Below are 22,176 nucleotides of genomic sequence, written 5' to 3'. Positions count from 1 at the left end.
ATTAAAGAGGCTAGTAACACTAAATTCCATTTCTCTCCAAGACTTCATACTGATCCTATTCATAACAACAGAAACTTTGATGATGCCTTAAGAAATTCTCTATTTTTAAAAGTTCATGCACTTGCCTTTTTCCTTTGCCACACTGTGGCCTTGGAGGCTGCTATCTTCTGTGTTTAAATTTGCATACGATTCACAACCCCAAAATGCACAGCACTGATAAGCATATGGTACTGATAAAGACCTGAAAAAAAGTTGCAAGATCTAGACTGAATAGCAACTTCACAGATATGTTTTTATTTTGTAAAAAGTATTTTAATCTCAGAAAGCGACAGCCTAGGCATCAGAACGACCGTCACATGCTTTAGGCTGGTCATTCATCCTCTGTCGGCCTTACTTTCCTCCTCTGTGAAAACAGCTCTGGTATCAGATGACACTATGAGTTTCTCTCTGTCTCATATTTATAATTTGATAGCAACAGTGTAATTTCAAGTAAAATCTATGACTTCTTTTATAAGTATATTAAACATACCCGATTTATCATATGAAACTTCATTTAAAATTAATGCTCCAGGTCATGTGACTTTACACCATTAAATGAATTTATGTATTTTGTTCAGATAAATGTAATAAAAATGCTTATTCTCTTATCCCACAATATTTTCAAGCCCTTTACTACATTTAATGAGCCCCCCCCACCATAACTCTAAAATCTTCATGAAGTATTACAGCAACTATACCAGCTTTCTATAGGTTCACACCATTGGTTTCTGCCATATTTTCATTAGTGACAAGACCACTGTATAAAAAAACCATTCTGATAAATAGCTATATTATTTCTTTGGGAAGATCAAGGGTTCCAGTTCATGTTCTCAAAAACTATGGAATAATACTCATGGTTCTGTTTTTTTGCCAAATTTGCAAGGAATGAGATAGAAAATACTCTTAAATTACAGCCTACCAGAAAATCTGAGAACCACAGCGAAAAACCAGGACACTATAATTTTGCAGCCTACCATAACTTTAACAAAAAAGAAAAATAAGCAAAAACACACCTGAGATTAACAAAGTCTTTTGCTGCTAAGGCTTCTTTCAGCTTGAAGTTGCCCACAAGTTTCAACTGATTTAGCCCATTCAGGCCTTCCGTAGGAAATGAAGTTAATTCATTGAAACTTACATCTCTAAAATGTAAAAGAGACTTCAAGTTAACACTTAAGATCCAAATCACACGAAAACATCTGCACGTGTATTAACATCATAAATATTAGATCCTGAACATGAAGTTTAGGTGGGCAAAGATGGTAGACCTAGCATGTGTCTCGTCATTTGAGAAGATAGCTCTATCAATGACAGCTCAGCATTAATACAACGGAACAATTAAAACAGAAAATTATTTTGAGTTGACAATGGTAAAACAAATTTCTATAACATTAGTTACTACTATAATTATATTCCTGTATAAAATCATCTACTTACAGGTTCGTTATTGGCCCAAGCTTGGCAAAAGCTCTGCTGTGAATTTCATGGATCAGGTTTCTACTCAGATCTCTGCAATTATAAGAGTAACATGTTAATCTTTTCAAATAAACACTCAAGATGCCGGTCAGTTATTTAAACTACACTTTAGAATCTGATAGCACAATATTCCTGAAAAGATAACAAAAGACCTTCCATTTTTCACGTTTATGTTGAATGCCTCTCTTTCACAACCATCTATTTCTTGGAATATGTTCCCTGCAGTAGTAACTCCAGTTGGCATCTGTTCTGAAACAGTTGTGAATTTTCTCCACTTTATCATTTTGATACCAATTCAAAAATCTAAATGATTTGATACAACCTTTGGTACTATTAACTAGGTGAGGAAAAGCCCAGCTCCAGACAAAGCTGAAAATAAAAACAGGCTTCATACTATTTGCCTTCTCAAAGGTTAGTGATAAGACCCTGAGGGAAGACAAACAATCAATATGCAAACAAGAGCATTCCAGGAGGGCTTCAGATAATCATTTTTTCCTAAGCAGGAAACAGAAATCCTATCAACAGTAAAGCCAGCCTCTAAATTTGAGAATATGCTGTGAGAAATTCTGTTATTACAGATTAAAACAGAGAAGTAATCTTCAACCACACTTAAATTGAGCCTTAATAAAAATTTAAAGATGGGATAAATTCATCCCATGACACATCTCCTGGTTAAAAGAAAAACTCAACATACTTGGTTTCAAATCATGAACAGACCAGCTTTTCTTCATTGTCACTTATCAGCGCCACAGAGGTGATGGCAGCTAGGAGCCAGCTCCCTTACTTACCACTGCCCAGGCCCACAGAAAGCTAATCCACAAGCCAAATAGATCCAGCAGCCTAATAACAATTAGATATTTTCTAGTAGAATGCATAATTTCTCAAAGGGGATATACCGGAAAACTATATTCAATATATGTAATTTCACCTCACTGTCCATTTTTTAAGCTTTTTCTATGTTAATATGGTTTAGTGTATTGTGTATTCTGTACCAAAGTTTTAGGATGACAGTGAGTAACAAGCTTAACCTTAGTCACCTCTTTATTCCCAAATGTTTAGGGTACCTGGCATAAATACGTGCTCAAATACAAATAGTTTTTTAAATGAAAGCTTCTGTAGCACATGATCCATATTTATCATGGTAGATACTCTGGTGTAGGAGTCAGCAAACTTTTTCTGTAGAAGGCCAGACAGTAAATATTTTTGCCTTTGTGGGCCATATGATCTTTGCTAGAACTTCTTAATTCTGCCACAGTAAAACATAAGCAGCTTTAGACAACCCTTCAACAAAAGGCCTGGCTATGTTCTAATAAAACTTAGTTTATAAAAACAGGAGGCAAGTTGGATTTGGCCCACAGGCTAAAATCTGCCTACCCATGCCCAAATGAATTGCCAAACTTCACTATTATAATTTGAAAACAAGTCGTATCTCTCAGATAATGCACGTTATACTTTTTTTACTCATCAGTGTACAGTATCAATTAGTTACGGTAAAAAATACTAAAAGTAGATTATTCATAAACTACCAAGTGGTAAAGTTTGAACAATAATATCTATGTAACATAAATCCTAACTTTTATCAATTTACATGGGAATCATGATATATTTATAGCTTGACAAAAAAGTTATTTGTCTTTAATTATCAGACAAACTTACAGAATCCTTAGGGATATCAGGCCTTGAAAAGTACCTTCCTTTATTTGGTAGATCTGATTGCGTTGCAAAGAACTAAAAAAACACAAGATGGAATAAAAGGGAAATAAATATGCAGAGAAAAAAAAATTTTTACATTTTGAAAAATAACACTTCTTCATTTCTCCCCAGTATGGAATACTTATGGGTACTTTACACTGATTGATCTTGTTGAAAGTAAAGAGATCTGCCCTATAAAATCGAATGCTTAGAGGAATTGGTGCTCCATCACATATTACACTGGGAATTAACTAGTAAGCTGTCTAAATTCCTCGTCAACCTCATTCAGGTCTGAGAAGGGAGCCAGTGCAGCAAGAAAGGATCCAAGACAATAGGACCATAGCAGGTACCACGGAGTAAAGTCAGACAAAGAAGAGAGAATTCAAAATGGGAGCGTAAACGCCTGGCTACCCCCATCTCCCAGTCAGCTTCTGTCAGGGCTGTCTTACACAGGTACACAGCGAGGACCAGCAGCCACGTCTGCTTTCCCTCCACGGCAAGGACACATTTGGTGTCTTTTTCTTTTTCCTATACCACCCTCCTCCCATAGATCTGTCTCACAGAATTCCTGACAGATAAGTGTGTGATACAAGCTAGTTGCATGAACATATCTGGTACGATTCCACTGTTTATAGAAATGTGATTCTATGAGTTTCTAATTTTTTAATATTAAAGCAATTTATTCAAAATAGAAAATGCCCAACAAACTAAACATACACCACACCAAAAAGAGTAAGTCAAAGACCAACTTACATTTCTTCCAGAGCATGGCAACCATTAAAACTTGGAAGGTCCCTTATATTATTATAAGACAAGTCCCTTAAGGCAAAAGAAATGAACAAATTAATGTTATATCTATGAGAATCCTATATTAAAAGAGCTACACGGGCACTAAAAGCAGTGCTAAGACATGGATGAACAAGAGAATCAACAGTTTTCTTTTTTTGTTTTTTGTAGAGACAGGGTCTCACTTTACGGCCCTCAATAGAGTGCTGTGGCCTCACACAGCTCACAGCAACCTCCAACTCCTGGGCTTAAGCGATTCTCTGGCCTCAGCCTCCCGAGTAGCTGGGACTACAGGCGCCCGCCACAACGCCCGGCTATTTTTTGGTTTGGCCGGGGCCGGGTTTGAACCTGTCACCCTCGGTATATGGGGCCGGCGCCTTACTGACTGAGCCACAGGCACCGCCCAGAATCAACAGTTTTCTTCCAAAGACTTGTAAGCCTTTGCAACTCAGTGATACAAAAGGCTTAAGACTGGTAAAGCCCAAGAACATAATGTTGAGTGTAGACAATTATGTAACATAAATATATAAATTAAATATCTAAAAATAAAATATGGAAAATATGCAAAATTTGGTTTTAGTGGTAAAGCTACGATTTTTTTTAAATTATGTTTTTCCAATGTTGTTTGTGCCATAAATAATTTTCATTGTAGCTCTTTAATTAATAAGCTGTAAGAGGAGGGATATGCTTACTTATAGTTTAAAAAACATTTATATTAAATCAAATATCAGAACTAGTTAATTCTCAATCCCACTGCAGTGTTTCCTCAATGGTGACCATCATGTTTAAGTTTGATACTCCACTATACCATTTAATTAGTCATGTACTACCTAATAATATTTCAGTCAACAACAGATCACATATACAGTGGTGGTCCCACAAGATTATACTATAGTATTTTTAATATAAAAATAATATTTAGGTATCTTTAGATACACAAATACTTAACCATTGTGTTATAATTGTCCACATTATTCAGTACAGTAACACACTGTGCAGATTGGCAGCCTAGGAGCAAAAGCTAGATCATATAGCCCAGGTGTGCAGTAGACTACCTACATCTAGGTTTGTATAAGTACACTGGATGTTTGCACAACCCATGAAATCACTTACGGACACACTGCTCAGAACATATTCCCATCGTTAAGCCATGCGTGACTGTTCTTAATCAGTGATTTGTTACTTTCTTCCTCCACTGAATACTTATTAACAACTTAATTGTTTATTCTGGTGACATTTTTACATCCTTTATTTACTTTTAATTTCTAAGTCAGCTTAAAGTTTTTAGGCAGATACATGCTTAATTTATTTTTGATTCAAGAAAGACTTAAGCTCTGCTTACGAAAAAGAGAAGAATATGGGAGATAATATCCCAGGGAAACTAAACGAAGGACAAGGACTCAGGAGAAGAAAAACATAAGGAAAAGCCTAGCTTGGTTTTAGTTTGTTCAAAATCAGGCAATATGTTTGATATATTAATAACCCTAAAAACCTAATGAACACATACATTACCTACCCTGTGGACTTAGTAAAACACCTGCTCATTTACACGAAGGGAACAAATAAAAAAAAAATTATATCTCAAAACCAACTTATGAAAACAATTCCTTAAAAATAAAACTGAACATGTGTGAAGAACATAAAAGGACATATGAGGGGAAAGAAGAATCCAACTTACAAAGTTCTAAGCATCTTTTGTTCTTGACACAAATTATTAGGTATGCTGCTTATCTTTGTACCTGTCAAGGTCCTGTGGAAAAACATTGTTCATCTAAGAAATAATTCAAGTTGAGATAGTAAACGTTATCCTCACACAGAAAAACAAATACTCATGGAATTGCATATAGACTGGGGTCTACGCAGCCCGTGGCCTAGTTACTACTGCCTCTAAAGGTAGGCATGTGGGAAGGTAATTACCCTCATTACTGGTATCACCTTCACAGTAGTACAAAAATGATGGTGACGGGACATTAATATTATCCAGATGATGGGCTTGTTTTCCCACAGGGCCCAAGAGAAAAACACTAATTCACAGTCACAGCCTGACCACAATCAGCTGCAAGTTCTGTCATCATCTTACACCCAAAACATTTGAAATCAGCTTAGCATCCTGCCCTCAAACCTCATTTCTTTCTGTACTTTCTGGCTCAGCATTCTGAAATATTCTCTTATTCTCCTCTCTTCCCACACTCCCATCTGCAGTCAATCACCAGTGCCTGTCATTTCATGCTCTATGGTGCTTCGAACACCTACCCTTTCTCTGCATTTTTACCGCTTTTATGTAGATGGGGGTGAAATGATGCAGAAAGGGGTAGAGAAATCTCAGACCATGCCATTTGTTTGGGATTAAAGGCCTGGAGCTCTCACAGTTAAATGTGTTTATTTGGTCAGCAGACTATTCCCATGGCCCCTTTCCTCCCTATTTCTAGTCTGTCTCCTCCTTACCCTCCGTCACACTACCTGCACAAACATTCTCATCACCTCCACCTGCCTTAATAGTCAAGTCTAAACTCCTTATCTCAAGCTACCTACATTATTTTTAACAGCTTGGCACATGTAAACAATCATAAGACGTATATGGCACACTGTGGTAAGGCTCCTATGTCTAGAGACCCTAGGTGCCTCAGCCCCACCTGGCTGTCTGGAGAGCTGAGGTCATCAAGATCTTCAACGAACCTGTAACTCAGTCACAGACCACTCACTGGGAAACGCTGCTATAACCAAATGCTTAATGTTCGAGGCTTGTCATTTTAAAATCTGGTCACAAAGAATTTTCCAATTTCCCCATGCTACCCACCTCTGTCCCATTATAAATATGTAATTCTTGTTACACTCAGTTCACTCTGTACATGTATCTAAAAGCCTGGAATTTTACTCTTTATGCAGATGCTTGGCATTGTACAGACATAGCTTTACATAATTATATATTAAAAGAAACTTTCAAAAATAACACACTAAGTATTCCAGTTTTACTAATCCTGTCTTTCTAAACTGAAGGCCAGCGCTAGGAAACCTGACAGTATTCAGTTTTTAAAGGGTCTACCTCCTCCCATCTCACACTTCTGAATTCCTAAAGCACTGCTTCTAACTTGGCACTTCCTCAGCCTTACACTTTCAGGGACCTTTTCAGATCTTATCTGCATACTAGGCTGTATTCTGCAGGAAGTGACTGACCCCAAACCCAACATATTTATCTCCATGCATGATATTCACCAAGGGAGACTGGAAGAATCTATCATCATCATCATCATCCCTAAAAAGCACTGGAACCCTGCTAACAGGCCGGTAGTGTTATCTGCACCCAACCCCTCCTTGAAGGGCCACACTTACAGACTCTCCAGATGGACAGTTCCAGTAAGATTGGGAAACCGTTGGACCATGCTTGCACCACGAATGACTCTTAACAAATTAACAGAGAAAATTTTAATTAAAAAATTTCTCATAGATAATACTTTCTTTTAATCTTTTTAACAGTTAAAAATTATAGTAACTACTATAACTAAAAATAAAACTAGTTTCATCTCTTGAATGTAAGAAGTGGAACAATTTGGCCAAGCATTCACATTTAAATGTAAACTATTATAAATTTTCAGAGTTGTCCTTTGGACTTCTGTCCAAGAGAAAAAGAAAAAATTAAAAAGATTTTATTTTCTCAATGCAGCACCTGTGGATCAAAGGAGTAGGACGCTGGCCTCATATACTGAAGGTGGCGGGTTCAAACCCTGCCCCAGCCAAAAACTGCAAATAAATAAATAAATAAATATAAAAAGATTTTATTTTCTGAAGCTACAATAATAAATTCTTATTTTATGCATTAAAACAATTGTATAAATATTCAGGTTTGTTTTTAAATTTGCATAATACTTACAAGGAATGCAGATCAGATAAATTGTGAAATGCTGAGTTCCCCACAAAAGACAGAGGATTATCATATAAATGTCTGTAAAAATATTTACAAAAAAAAAGAAAGTTTCACTTTTTCAAGAGCACTCTGTTCACAACGCACATATATTCAAAAGCCTGAATTTTCATTCTTTATCTGGATGTTGGCATTATACAGACATAGCTTTACATAATTACATATTAAAAGAAATTTTCAAAAATACTTACATAGTTCTTAAAAGTGGATTACCACCAAATGCTCCATCAGGGATAACAGAAATAGAATTACTATGAAATCCCCTAGAAAGACAGGAGAGAAGTATTTTAAAACAGATTATCCTTTTGTGAAATAAGTCTCAAGTATCTACTGCTGTTCAGCATTATGTAAAATACAACCAGTTACAATCACATGAAAATTTTCAAAACTGTGGGGAATCTGAATTTTAAGTCCATGCCACCTTTTTCAGGACCTACATAATTCTTTTTAAATCTACTGCTTAGCCTAGTATCTATCAGTTCCCTCCCATGCATTTATCTGTTGCTTCACCATCAGAGAACTTCAGATCATAAGAATCATAAGGTGTTCTAACCTCAAAATAGCTCGAACTGCAGCCTGTTGTCTTTTAAGCAATGGATCTTCGAAAGTTAACTGTCAACTCAGGACACACAACCCCTATTATACCATAGACACTATCTCTGTTTGTGATAAACCCAACATCCACAATGCTTCCTCATTCTTTCCATTTACTTAAATATTTCCATTCTTCAGGTCTAGTCTAATTCTCTCCCTGTAGTGATGCCTTTTCCAATGACCCCAAGCTTCAATGGGACCTTTTTCTGGAATGATTTATTTATCCTATCCACTCAGCCCTGATTTCTACCCAGAAACAGCTGTCTATTTTACATGGTCTGCTCCTCAGTGAGACTAAGACTACCAGCTCTGTAAAGGCAGAGACCACACATCATGTCTTTTTGTTTTAACCAGCAACTAACCCTATACAATAAGGTATGGCTCAAAATTATGCCAGTGGACACATCCAATTTGTATGCTTATGTGTGTGTACATGTTATAGACAGACATATGTAACAGAACAAAACCTAAAACCTCATTGTCAGGGATATGAAAGCATACAGAAAACAAAACAATACTCACAGCTCTTTTAGGCTAGGAAGGGCTTTAATAGCCTGAGGAAATTCTCCCAAATTATTATAGTTCAAGTCCCTAGAAAAAATTGGGGGGAAAGTGATAAAAATATTAAACAGTGGTCACAATTTATAAGGAACTCTGGTACAGATATATTTAGAAAAACCAACTTTTCTTGATGGCAATCTTTCTTTACCAATCACATTGTCATTCAAAACTCCAGAAGTACAATTGAATTTATTCCCTTTCTTAGACTACTAAGTAGAAAAAAGTCATTCTTCTATGATGTTTTTAGGTCAACAAATATATAAGGTCAAAAAATTCTCAGAGCCATGCATTACTGATGCATTAAAGAAATAAATCATCTGAATGGTATTTCTCTCAGGAAATGCACCATACTATAGAATTTTATTGAATATCCATTTGTAAATGACAAGGGTGTGAAACTGAGGTTTCTATTTGGAGTTTAGTGTAGCTTCTGAAATTCTGGAATGAGGGCAGCTGACATAAGCCCCACCATCAGCATGATAGAGATAAGAATAACGAGGAGAAGAACAAGGGTGGACTCACACAACTACTGTTCTCATGCAGGCTGCAAATTACTGAAAACATTACATTAATTGGGAGAGACATAAACCATAGCAATCTGTACTACGTACTCTCTTAGTTATGAGAGCATTTAAAATCTTAATTTCTCTTAACATAAAGAACATGTAGACGTATGATCGCATGACTGATTTTAGATTGACAGCAAACAAAATTAAAAGCCCATCTCCTTTGAGACCTGCTTTGCTTTCCTTTTTTGTGTAGAAAGAAAGATGGCAAATAAAACTTTGAGGAGGCTTAATTTTAAAATAATTGGAACAGTATACATACAAGGCCTAGGATCAAGAGATCTTTAAGTGATTTCATTTTTTTGTTGCACTAGAAGTTACACACTTAGCAAAGGAGACCTCAGTTTGGAACTATGTTCCTTAAGATCTTCAACTTTCTTTTTTTTTGCAGTTTTTGGTGGGGGCTGGGTTTGAACCCGCCAACTCAGGCATATGGGGTCGGCGCCCCACTCCATTGAGCTACAGGCGCTGCCCAAGATCTTCAACTTTCAAATATCCATTGATGCTTACTATCCTTGAATTGTTTCAACAGGAATGTGATTTCATGGACTCCTAATGGCCTGTAGCTCAGTGGTTAGGTCACCAGGGCTGGCAGGTTTGAACCCGGCCTGAGCTAGCTAAACAACAATGACAACAATAACAACAAAAAAAGGCAGGCATTGTGCCAGGCACCTGTAGTCCAGCTACATGGGAGGCTGAGGCAAGAGAATCACTTAAGCCCAGGAGTTTAAGGTTGCTGTGAGCTGTGACACCTTGGCACTCTACCGAGGGCAACATAGTGAGACTCTGTCTCAAAAAAAAAAGAACAAAAAACTGGAGTCCTAAAAGAGTTGAAGTTTTATCATTAACTGAGAGCTAACAAGAAAACTCAGTTGAACAAAACACCATAAATCATAAGCATTCTAATCAAGCTTTACTCACCCATATAATCAGGAGAGTCTCTGAATCATTCATTACATAACAACAGCAAATATTATGTATCTTCGAATAAAGGCAATAAAGACATCTCATATAAACTAAAACAAGAAAAATAATGATCCTGCTCTCAACTGCACACAGCTGCACTGCATCTTTTACTTATGTAATGGTGCAGTGTGCAGCTGGAATAGCCAGAGGTCCTGCACAAATTAGCTAGTGGAAACAACAAAAGTATCATAAGCAAAACATGACACCTTAATTTGTTATATTTTAGCATGTGAAAGCAGATAAAGTCTTCAAACCCAGTGTTAACAACGAGCAAGGGAACCTAGATCATGAGAAAAACAAATGATCCAGATTTTATTTCAGAAGTTTCCAAGTTTCAAAACTGCCATACATTTAACAAAACTAACACTTTTGAAAAGGAATAAATTTCCATAGCTTGAGCTGCTTTTAACAGGAAGGGGAAATAGTAGCACATATGTGCTACTATTAACTTAGATTAGTATTCATAACTGGGTTATTTGATGGCAAGAATTTACTCATGTATCAAAGTAAATTAATGATGAGATGAACTCAAGACTCATGTTTTTTCCTACTGCAAAAGAGTGCAAAATCACGCTATCGGTATCACAATACAATTAGCTCAAATATGAATATACTTACAAGGTCTCCAGGTTATCTAGTCCATCAAAACAGTGTTGACCCAGGCTTTTAATTTTGTTGTTATGAAGATGCCTATGGGAAAAAAAAAAGCATCAAAATGACTTCTACACCTTCTAATAACAACTCTTATAAATGTTTTATATGCCTAAACTGGTGTTTTGAAGGAATGCTACAGCTAAACATGTCAACACTTGACTATGGATAATAAATCGCACTGGGTAGTTACCTCTTGCTTTACACTGCACAGACTTACTGAACATAGACTACCAATAGAAAGAGATAATATCTCTAGTGGAAAGATGGCACACACAGTGAAGATTAATATTCTATTGAAGTTAAAATTCTGATTAGCTCTTAATTATATGAAGCAAAACTCTGACAAACTCTCCCATTGGGAAGATAAAGGGGTAACAGCATAGAGGAAGGCCACAGTTTACAACGGTGAGATTGGTAACAGATTGGAAAGGAAAGGTCACTTTACTATATCCAAGTTTTGAAAGATTAAAAACACAAAAAGCTGGAAAAGCACGAAGTATCCCTAGAAGCTATTTCTATAAGCATCTCAAAACAAGTTCGCTTATTTTAACACTGAAAGTACAATGTCATCACACAAGTGTGTTTTCAAATGACTCGATTTCTTATTTCTTCTCATAATTACAAATGGCCATGTATTTTAGGAAGATTCAACAGTATCGGATTTTTTTTTTAATTCTATTTTGTTTAATCTAGTTGTACACAGGCACCGACTGTACAGGAGCACAGTCAGTGAGGTACTTGATAATCATTTGTCACCTGTTCTTGTGCCCCTTCCAACGGGCGCAAATATAAGGTACTCACAGAACAACTAGGCTTGAAAGGTTGGTAAATGCAAAGTCAGGGATGCTGGAGATTTTGTTGAGAGCCAAGGTCAGCGCCTGCAGAGTGGGCAGGTTGCTGAGGGGACGCACAGGCACCTCTGTCAAGCTGTTGTCATCCAGCCACAGATGCCGTAACTGGACAAGCCCTTCGAAACTGTCCTCCGGGACTGAAGTGATATGGTTGGCATCTAACCGCCTGACAGACACAGAGACAACCACGCTCAGTAACAAATTCTAGTGAAATGAGGCAAGGAGACTCACACAACTCAAGAGCTTTCAAAACAAAAAGGACTTACAAAAATGACCAAGTCCAGGGCATTCTTTATTTCATTAATTTCATTAGAAGTCCTCATAACATCTAAAAACTTTTCCAAGAACAGCATATTAAAGTCCATTCTTTCCCTTCTTTGGTAACCAAGGGATGTATCCAAATCTATGCCTTTCAACTATCTTTGACTAAGAAGTAACTTTATGGTACTTCTTAGAAAGATATATACAATAAAAAAAAAAAAAAAAACCTCACAGAACTCAAGTTGGAATTTTATGTTTCAGAATATACCTATTAAAATGCAGAAAAACAATACGAAACTAAACTGACAAATTTACTTCAATGTTACTTAAAACTCATGCTTGATATTAAATTTAGTCACTATTCTGATTTGGTACAAAAGGGAAACATTAGAAAATAAGTTACAATTGTTTTTAAAGCAACAAACCATTCCAATAGATTCTCAATCATCCTTATAATCACCAAGAAAGTTTAAAAATATTACAGAAGCATTATGTACTAGCAAAGCAACCCTCCCCTCTTCCCTTAGTTGTAAACAGTTTCACAAAATTACTTTGCCAAAATTAACATTCATTAAGAAAAAGGTTGAATTTGCCTAGCTCTTCCAATCAACATTATTGTGGATTTAAAGCTTCTTCCATTTTTCCAAAAAAATTTTGGAATTAAGAACACCTTACTAATAGGATAACTCAGACTTAAAATTAAGTCCCCATCTGCAAATCTGGAAACTAAGTTTTTAAGTATTATTGTTGGCACCACCATCTGTAATTGTCGGAACAATTGCTTTTCGACACAAAGACAGCCTGGTACTAAGATGGTGAAGGACACTGTGTGCCAGGCAAATCACAACTGTCCTCGCAAATCCCTTGTTGATGTATGTTCATTATTTACATCCATGCCTCCCAGCCTTGGACCTTTTTTGTGAAAATAGGAAACACAAAAAAATGACAAAAATTCAAAATGACAGCATATTCTTGAAGAAATCATGTTTGGCAGCTTTTGAGTTCAGGAAATTCTGAATTTTAGAGTGGTTTTGGGCCTCTTGTTTCCTTATGCCTCTCCAACCTCAGTTCCTGACATAATTGTCCCTTCCCCTCAAGGCAAGTTCTGGGCCCAGCTCCCAATTAACTGCACCCAGCCACAGATGTACTTCCTCTCCTTCAGAGAGGCAGAGTAGCAGGGGGTTAAGACCCTTGGTCCTAGAGTATCTGATGGTGTCAAGATAACTGAAAGAACCTCAAAAAAGGACAGCTCAGGACACTAAACAGCTGCCTTAAGAATCTGCCTATAAGCACACTTTTAGACTTGTTTATTCTTTGAGCTTTCTAGAACTTACCCTGAGAAGAGACAAGTAACCTCTATATAACAGAATGGCAAAGTAGTGGCTACAGAGCTGTTGAGAAGATTTGCTTTAATGAGTAGTTAGGAATGTGTTCAAACACACACACAAATACAACTCAGAACCTTGTGGAAAAACCAACTCTTAGAGGAGGGAGACACTAAACATGTAATCATACAATTAAGCATATAATGTGTCTAAATAATTATATAACTGAGTTATACTTTAAATTCGACGCATTCAAATCGAGCACTCTGTGAGGCACAAAGGATAAAATGGTGAACGCAACAAGCGTGAGATCTGTCCTCCCAAGACTGACATTCTGGTAGGGTGGGGGGACAGATCATAAACAAATTACAAAATGATTACAGAGCACTTAAAAAGGTGATCTGAAAGTAAATAGGGTCCTGAGATAAAGACCCATGGAGCCAGAGGAGAGGAGCTCTCAGAAAGTGTGGGGTCAGGAAAAGTGTCTCTGAGAAGGTGATAATTAAACTGAGACCTAACGAATGAGCCAGAGTCCAAGCAGGAGCTGGGCAAGGAATGTTTTAGGCAAACCAAAGAGCTTGGGCAGAGGCCCAGTGGCGACACCAAGTTGGTGTGATCTCCCAAATCCCAGAAGGTCAAAGCAATTAGAACTCAGGAGGGGAGTGGAGGGTCCAGGGAGACAAAGTTTGGGATGCAAACAGGGCTCAGATTCCACAGGACAGGTAGGGGGTTTGGATTGTATTTTATTATTATTATTTTTTTAATTTTTATTTTATTTTATTTTTTGAGACACAGTCTATGTTGCCCTTGGTAGAGTGCTGTGGCGTCACAGCTCACAGCAACCTCAAACTCTTGGGCTTAAGTGATTCTCTTGCCTCAGCCTCCCAAGTAGCTGGGACTACAGGTGCCCGTCACAATGCCTGGCTATTTCTTGTTGCAGTTGACAGTATTTAGCTGGCCCGGGCTGAGTTAGAATCCTCCAGCCTGGGTGTACGTGGCCAGCACTCTCTACGCACTGAGCTACGGGTGCCGCCTGGATTGTATTTTAATTACAAATTGAAGTTCCACTCCAGTTTCTCAGTGTTACAGCAAGAGAAAAGTTCAAATAGCATATTATATCATACTAATGATAATTTATGTTCATATTCAATAAAATAATGGGAAATGCATGCCCAGATACACTTATAATGCCCTTAAGTGAAATCAAGTCCCCTCTGTAAAAGTGTTTCAGTAGGACATGGTAAAATACTATAAGGAAAATTGCTAGTACCTTTTTTTAACATAAATTCAGTTATACCCTCCCGTTATGGTCCTGTAAATTCTGTGCCATCTCCCATCAAGGAAAAACGAGGGCCTGAACTTGCAGCAAGATAACCAGGTGAGTTTTGAGCTAGCAGAACTATGTTCTATACAAAATAATGGCAAAACAATAAATGGGTAGACGTAATTTCCTCTGTACTAAAAATTTCCCCAAATTATAAAGTACCATACAAGTAGAGATTAACAGGAAGAACTACAGGCTAATGAAAAAAAATAAGATGTTACATGAGAAAAAGGATTTGTGGTGACTCAAATGGTTAATCCTTATCCCTCAATTCACATGTGGGTGTGGTGATACACCCATAAAGATAAAGAGTTTGCCCTTAGACTGAGATCAGTGCTCCACAGAGAAACTGTCTCAGACTGTGGCTCTGTACCAATGACCTACATTATTAATGTTCATCTTGACTGAAAGACTATGAAAAGACTATAATGATCCTTTCAGTAGACGCTAAAAATCATCAGATATCTCATGAGGTAGAAAGGTTACACGGACTTCTTCCGGGTTTTCTACTATTTAAGCTCCTAATGGCAAGAGATAAACTGTTACTTTATGTTAAGTCCAATGTTACTGTTATAAGGTTAATGACATATTAACTAAATTCCCTTACTTTTTGTTTTGCAAATGTGCTTCAAATTCTCTATTCTCAAAAGTTAATTGTACATCAGACCTAGACTCACCTATTTCAAAGTTTCTTGTCTAAAATGAAATTACAGTAACAAAATAGTACCAAAGGGGCTCGGCACCTGTGGCTCAAGCAGCTAAGGTGCCAGCCACATACTCCTGAGCTGGTAGGTTCGAATCCAGCTGGGGCCCGCCAAAAAACAATATGACGGTTGCAACCAAAAAATAGCATTGTGGTAGGCACCTATAGTCCCAGCTACTTGGGAGGCTGAGGCAAGAGAATCGCTTAAGTCCAAGAGTTGGAGAGGTTGCTGTGAGCTATGATGCCACAGCACTCTACCTGGGGTGACAGCTTGAGGCTCTGTCTCAAAAAAAAAAAAAAAAAGTACCAAAGGCAGATATTTACTGTTGAAAGTTTTTGTTGTCAATAAACGCCTACCCTGTGTAATCAAAAGCTCTCTTTTTCTATTTGTAACTTACCAACAAGGAAAAGATAATATTTATAAACATATTTTTAAATTATTGAGGGAAACCTAGGATATTTGACCTCAAAGATCCTTTAATATTCCATAAGAATGTGATCTGATGTAAAGAAAAATTCCAGGGGAGCTAATTCTGACATGTCATAATTTCCCACTCGGGTAATGCTTTCACCATTTCACGGCTTCTTGGAGGCGACTGTGCTACCTTTCTGCTGGCACCAACAATTTCAGATTTTATAGTTATCATCAAGCACATACTTGCATCAAACCACTTCTGGTCAATTTCAATCTATCATGAACTTTGTTCCTTTCGAGCACTGTTCAAAACCACAAGGAGATCTTACATGTAATTCAGGTCTGAAGATCTGATTTTCAAACTGACTCAAGTGCTGATAAGACTGTTTTACACCATGACAGAATTTCAATTGTATCTCACTTCACCGCTGCACCCACTATGCTAACAAACCCATGAGCATTTACTTCTCAAATAAAACAGGCCTGACACAGAGCAGTACCTTGTGTTACTGATACATATGAAAACATCCTAATGCCTCCTGAAGAAAAAAAAAAAAAGTTTGTCGTGCCTCGGCTCCGAGCCCCATCCCAATTTGGATAATGTAAACTGAGGGATTCACTCCATAAGAATGATGTGCCCAGTATGCTTTTTTAAAGCATTGTTTTAGAGAGGGAAACCTATAATTTCCGTGAAAAGCACTTCAAATCACCTACATTACCAATACATGTCTCCTGTGTTTTAATGAACTTACTGACTACAAATTAGAATCCACTCGGATGTTTTCTTGGAAATCTTTCTGTTCTAAAGATGCAAATGAGATTCTAGTCATCTCTTTTTTAGCCTTCAAACTAGACAAAATGGTCGAGTATTTTGCCTATTAAGTCTTAGGAAATAACAATTCAGTCTGAAGATCTTGAAGTAAAGTGAATTCTGAAGAAGCAAAAGAAAACAAGAACTATTTAAAATGCCTAATGAATTGAGGTCCAAGAGAGGTCAGATGGTTTCCTCCACGTACACCCTTCAGAGGTGAGAGAGGGCGCAGCAAAATAACATTATTTGTAAAAGAAACTTATTCCAATTGGTTCATTTTGAGAGTCTACCAGGAACCTACCCGCTTAGCTACAGAGAAAAACAAATCCTTACGTTCTATAATTTATCATTTTAGAGAAGTGAGCTACTTAATACAGACCACTTTAAACTTTTATTTAAACTAGTAAATTAAATGGCCAACACCCTGAATACTCCTTGTTTACGACATTAAACACATTTTAAAGTTTAACTTTTATAGCATATATTTTATTAGTACGTATTTTTATTTTCACATTCGTTTCCCATTAACTACCAGAATATCTAATCTAAAATCACATGGCAAGCTATCCCAATTTCCTGTGATGTCCTCTTGGTGCCATGAAAAATGGTTTTACAATGGCAAACCAATGGGACAGGGAGCTCAATCATTTTCGCCCTAAGTTTTCTAACATCCGTTTCTACAAAAGCTTACATTTATAGTTATTTCAAATTACAATAAAAAACCCTAACAGATTAGCATACAAATAGGTGATGCCGTTCAAATGAAATTTTATAATCTAGCACCTATAATGTGATAACTGCTACATTTCTTAAATTAAGAGAGGTTCTAGCGATTTTTTTTTTAAATACAGCTTTCTGGGCCCTACTTTAAACAGAAAATAACATTACCTTTAGAATATGGCCTAGGAATCTGCATTTTAGCGATCTCCTATTAGTGATCTTATTGCAAAGCATGGTCAAAGTGCCACACTTTGAGAAATTATGCCCCAGTCCCCTGTATTCAGTATTTAGGACATGAAGTGAAGCAATGCAATGTGTATTCGTCATTCTAGTAGAAGCTAACAGAGTTCCTTGTCTTAAAGAATACATTTTCTTTCTCTCTCTCTTTTTTGAAAAGCTCTCTTCACCAAATGAGGAACTATATAATCAATTTGTTCTGATTATCATTATCACCCCAAACAGAATCCTCTTTGTGGCTTGACTGTCAGGGCACAAGATACCAGATCTACTGCATACATACAACTCTGGTTCAAGAAGGTGCTCATTACCACCCAAGCACAAATTCATGGACGTACACCCAGCCGGAATACTCAGTAGCTTTCTCTTCGCCTCTAAGACAAGCGAGGAGGTAAACAGAACCACCTCGCCAAAGGACATTTTGATAACTGCACTTTTTGTTTAAGATAAAAGGATAAATCTCTCCTTTCCCTAGGATCCCAGTTCTCCTAATGATCTAAGAATGCAGAAAACCAAAAAATTACTTACAAAGACTGCAAAGCACTCAGTCCTCGAATGGCTTCACTGGGTACCGTTTTCAACTGATTATTCTGGAGGGTTCTGGAAGGAAATTTGGGGTTAGTGAATAACAAGCAATTCTTACCGTTTTTTAGAAGAATTCAGAGCTATTTCTTATCAAAAGTATTTCCAATGGCAAAAAGGGGGCCATTGTAGAGGGGGTAGAAAGTACCCAAGACAAGAGAATTACAAAAAATCAGGAAGCATTTATTACAAAGCCAAAAATGAAAACTATGTTGCTACTCCAAGCCATCTCCCAACAAGGACCTGCTGGGTAATCCACATTTCCAGGTGTTTCACTCCCAGGAATCAAGGCACCCTAGCTAATGCTCTTGACTCTGGGTACTGTCAGTGTTAATTAGGAGGTATAACAAGTTTACTGAGAAGTATAATAAACCCACTGGAATCCCTAATGCCTTTTCAAATTAGAATAAAGCAGAGGCCACAAACATGGACAGTAGGTAAGGCCAATTTTACCAAGAGGACTGCAGACCCTGAGTTCTTAGGGAACAGCGGCAATGTCCTCAAAGCATGTGGGGCCAGGACAGAAACAGAGCTTCAAATCATCTAATAGGAGCCAGGTGGGACTTCAGAAGCTGAGAAGGGAGGGTCACGAGAACCCAGGAGTTTAAGTCCAGCCTGGGCAACATAGCGAGACTCCCTATCTTTATTAAAAAAAAAAAAAGTAAACAAAAATAATAAATATAAAATAATCATCTACTAGGTCCTAGAGAATGGAGGCATAGATCCCTACTGAAAATGAAATCCTTTTACTCTTTGCCAAAAGCCATTCTTGTCCCATTAATAAAATGACTGCCTGACGTGAGTCATACCACAGAATGGAAGAGGTAAAGGGCCCGCCTATTTACTGAACCAGAAAGGTCGAGGGACCTGCTGACGGTCACATAGCGAGGCAGCGGGAGAAGCCGGGGCGGTCTGTTCACCTGTTTCCTGATCTGCCACACTCCAAGCTCCTGACTACTGCCAGGAATTTATTTCCTGATCCCTCGCTGGCTATAAAAATCACAGGCATCTCAATTCCCTTTAGCTCTAAAATGATTTCAACCTTTGGAACTGCTGTAAGCCTTTTTCTTTTTAGGGTCAACTAATTCAAAGTTCTCATAGTCATAAGACAGGCAGAAACAAAACTCTACCAGTAAAGCTTAAATACAGTTTTAATTCAATGCATCAACCACACAAAACCCCTAACATTCAACTGTAACATGCTGGACATCAGAATACCTATTATTTAGAGTTTTAACTTTTGTTATCTAGACTCTAGGTTGCCTAAATCAACCTCTAGCCTCTCACCCAACCCATTGGCCACTCCTTAAATCTTTTAATCCTGAACTAAAAGAAACTGTGCTTAACCTAGTTCCAATCATGTTGACTATGCAGAAAGAAAATACACAGCCAGCTGTGAAACTCTAAAATTGCATTACTTACAGAACTTTGAGTTCTTTCAACCCAGTCAAGGCCTTTGGGTGGATAAAAGAAAGGTCGTTGCCAGCCAATTGTCTAGGGGAAAAAAAAAAAAAAAGTAGCAAGAGAAAAGAAAAAAACACAGTAATTCAGATTTAAAATTCAGAATTTACAAAAACCTAATCTGTGATTAAAGGTCTACATTAAACATGTCTCCAGTCTATCTGACATTAAATGTGGAGTTAAACCTTTACTAAACTAAAAGGAGTAAACCTTTTATTAAAAGAATCCCAAGATTTTTCCAATGAGATAAATGTCTCTAGAATTTTTTTTTTTTTTTAAGTCCCGATACAATAATTTAAACAGGCACATTTTATTCTGGTGAGGTCAAGCAAGCCAAAACACATTAAACCAAATTAAGTTTGCTATTCATGGTTGCTCTTGGCAGCTTGCAGTGTTTTCTAAGGACCTCATAAATGTGGACTACTGGTCAGCAGGCAGGAGTGTTTATACAGATCAGTGCAAACCAGTCAGTCTGTCAGGGAAGAATGCCTTTGGCCTGTTATCTCTACATAACCCAGGGCAGCAGATCCCCTGCAAAAGAGAGGCAGAAAGTAAGAGTCACTGCAAAAGAAACTTTCCAAACAATGACCTATACATTTTTTTTTTTTTAAGTGTTTTCCTGAAGACATTCTGCAGGGGAAAATTTAAGTGGGAGTGAAATAAGGAAAAGATAAGAAACCTTGAGGTCCTTTTGTAAGAAGTCTGAGCATACAATGCACAGAGAGAGAGAGAGAGAGAGAAGAAAAAAAAAACTGAACAGAAGGCATTAAGAAACACCAGGCAGCAGGATTGAGGCTAACATAACTTGCAGACCTGTGAAAGAAGGTTTCCAAGTATGTACTCAGAAAATGACAGTGGTGTCAACCACAGGACTCCTCCAGGTTTCTGGTTCTGTCAGGGACACTCCTCTAAGCGGCTAGATTCTAAAACCATAATTTTTTTCTTTTGAATATTCTCTTGCCCTTATGTCTTAGGACCACACAGTCACCATGTCCTCCTTTAAAATTTACAATCCTTCCTTTAAAAGGTTTATTTCCAGCCAGGTGTGATAGTTCATGCCTATAATCCTAGCAGTTTGGGAGGCTCAGAAGGGTGGATTGCTTGAGCTCAGGAGTTTGAGACTAGCCTAAGCAAGAGCAAGACTCCGTCTCTACTAAAAAATAGAAAAAACCAGCTGGGCATTGAGGCAGGTTCCTGTAATCCCAGCTACTTGGGAGGCTGAGGCAAGAGGATCACTTAAGCCTAGGAGTTGAGGTTGCTGTGAGCTATAATCACATGATGGCATTCTACCCAGGGAGACAGAAATAAATTAATGGATAAATAAATAAATAAAGGTTTCCACTATCTTTCCTGTTCTCTCTATAAGAACCCCAACCTCCTAAGCCTTATTCACCAATTCATTCATTCACTAAAAAGTTTCATTCATTCATGAACAAATAAGAGTACCTAGGACGCGCCAGACACACAATGTCCTCTCCTGAGAGAGCAGGTTCTCCCCTCTTCCAATCTGTTCCATTTACACACCCTGATTTTAGGGACCGGGAGAAGGATCCTTTATCAGCCTTAACATTTAAAGTCATTGCAGCCTGACACTTTTTCAGATGCACTATTGTGTCCCAGCTAAAATGCAAATGGCCTTGGGAAGGGCAATATTTGATCCTTAACCAACAACACAGAAGGATGTGTGGGCTGAAGCTGGGTTGGGGGGTCAGGGATGGCGGGAAGACAGCCAGAGGACTCAGAAACCAAAGGGTGAGTACATGGAATTATTTCTTGAATGGCAAGGATAACAATGCTGGATTCTCAAGCACCATCACAAGTTTAACACAGGGTTCAAACCCCTAAATTCTTCCTAAAAACCCCTCTGACTGCGTACTTTGCTTCTCACAAGGCCCTCTAGCGCCTGATCTTACATTGTGTACCTTTGGAGGCTTCCCATAGTCCAGCCTCACAATTGTTTACTTTGTGCCATCAGCCTCAAAGCTTCACACCTCCCAAGTGTGCACTATATTTAAAACAAGGGATTGAAAAAGATGGTTTTAAGAACTTTTTAGTGCTTCCTTTAAAGTTCTTTCTCCTTGGCAAATCCTCCTGGTTCCAGACTAGTCAGCTTCATCACCAAATCTTTTAAATACTTCACCTACCAACCTCATTTTTCACCCCTTAAACACCCAACTGCAATGCTACTTCCCTCGAAGGCTTTGGTTCTTACAAACAGACCCTATGCAAGAACAGT

At 37.7% G+C, this 22,176-nt stretch overlaps 1 protein-coding gene across 2 annotated transcripts in view; it reads right to left on the bottom strand.

The window, feature by feature from the left end:
* LGR4 (leucine rich repeat containing G protein-coupled receptor 4) overlaps positions 1-22,176 on the bottom strand; it is a 99,687-nt gene that overhangs the window by 6,541 nt on the left and 70,970 nt on the right. The window contains exons 3-16 of one of the 2 annotated variants that reach the window (XM_053561137.1): positions 19,902-19,973; positions 18,426-18,497; positions 12,052-12,267; positions 11,215-11,286; positions 9,026-9,094; positions 8,101-8,172; positions 7,859-7,930; positions 7,321-7,389; positions 5,669-5,740; positions 3,958-4,023; positions 3,169-3,240; positions 1,474-1,545; positions 1,053-1,178; positions 126-241 (exon numbers count right to left, since the gene is read on the bottom strand). In XM_053561137.1, coding sequence (XP_053417112.1) covers positions 126-241; positions 1,053-1,178; positions 1,474-1,545; positions 3,169-3,240; positions 3,958-4,023; positions 5,669-5,740; positions 7,321-7,389; positions 7,859-7,930; positions 8,101-8,172; positions 9,026-9,094; positions 11,215-11,286; positions 12,052-12,267; positions 18,426-18,497; positions 19,902-19,973 — 1,238 coding nt within the window. The remainder of the gene's footprint in view (positions 1-125; positions 242-1,052; positions 1,179-1,473; positions 1,546-3,168; positions 3,241-3,957; positions 4,024-5,668; positions 5,741-7,320; positions 7,390-7,858; positions 7,931-8,100; positions 8,173-9,025; positions 9,095-11,214; positions 11,287-12,051; positions 12,268-18,425; positions 18,498-19,901; positions 19,974-22,176) is intronic. The other variant, XM_053561138.1, reaches the window with a different exon arrangement.

Source organism: Nycticebus coucang, chromosome 14, assembly GCF_027406575.1.
Source record: "Nycticebus coucang isolate mNycCou1 chromosome 14, mNycCou1.pri, whole genome shotgun sequence".
In the NCBI taxonomy this organism is placed as follows: domain Eukaryota; kingdom Metazoa; phylum Chordata; class Mammalia; order Primates; family Lorisidae; genus Nycticebus; species Nycticebus coucang.
Note: the sequence above shows the minus strand (reverse complement) of the source record. Positions and strands in the feature narration are given on the sequence as shown.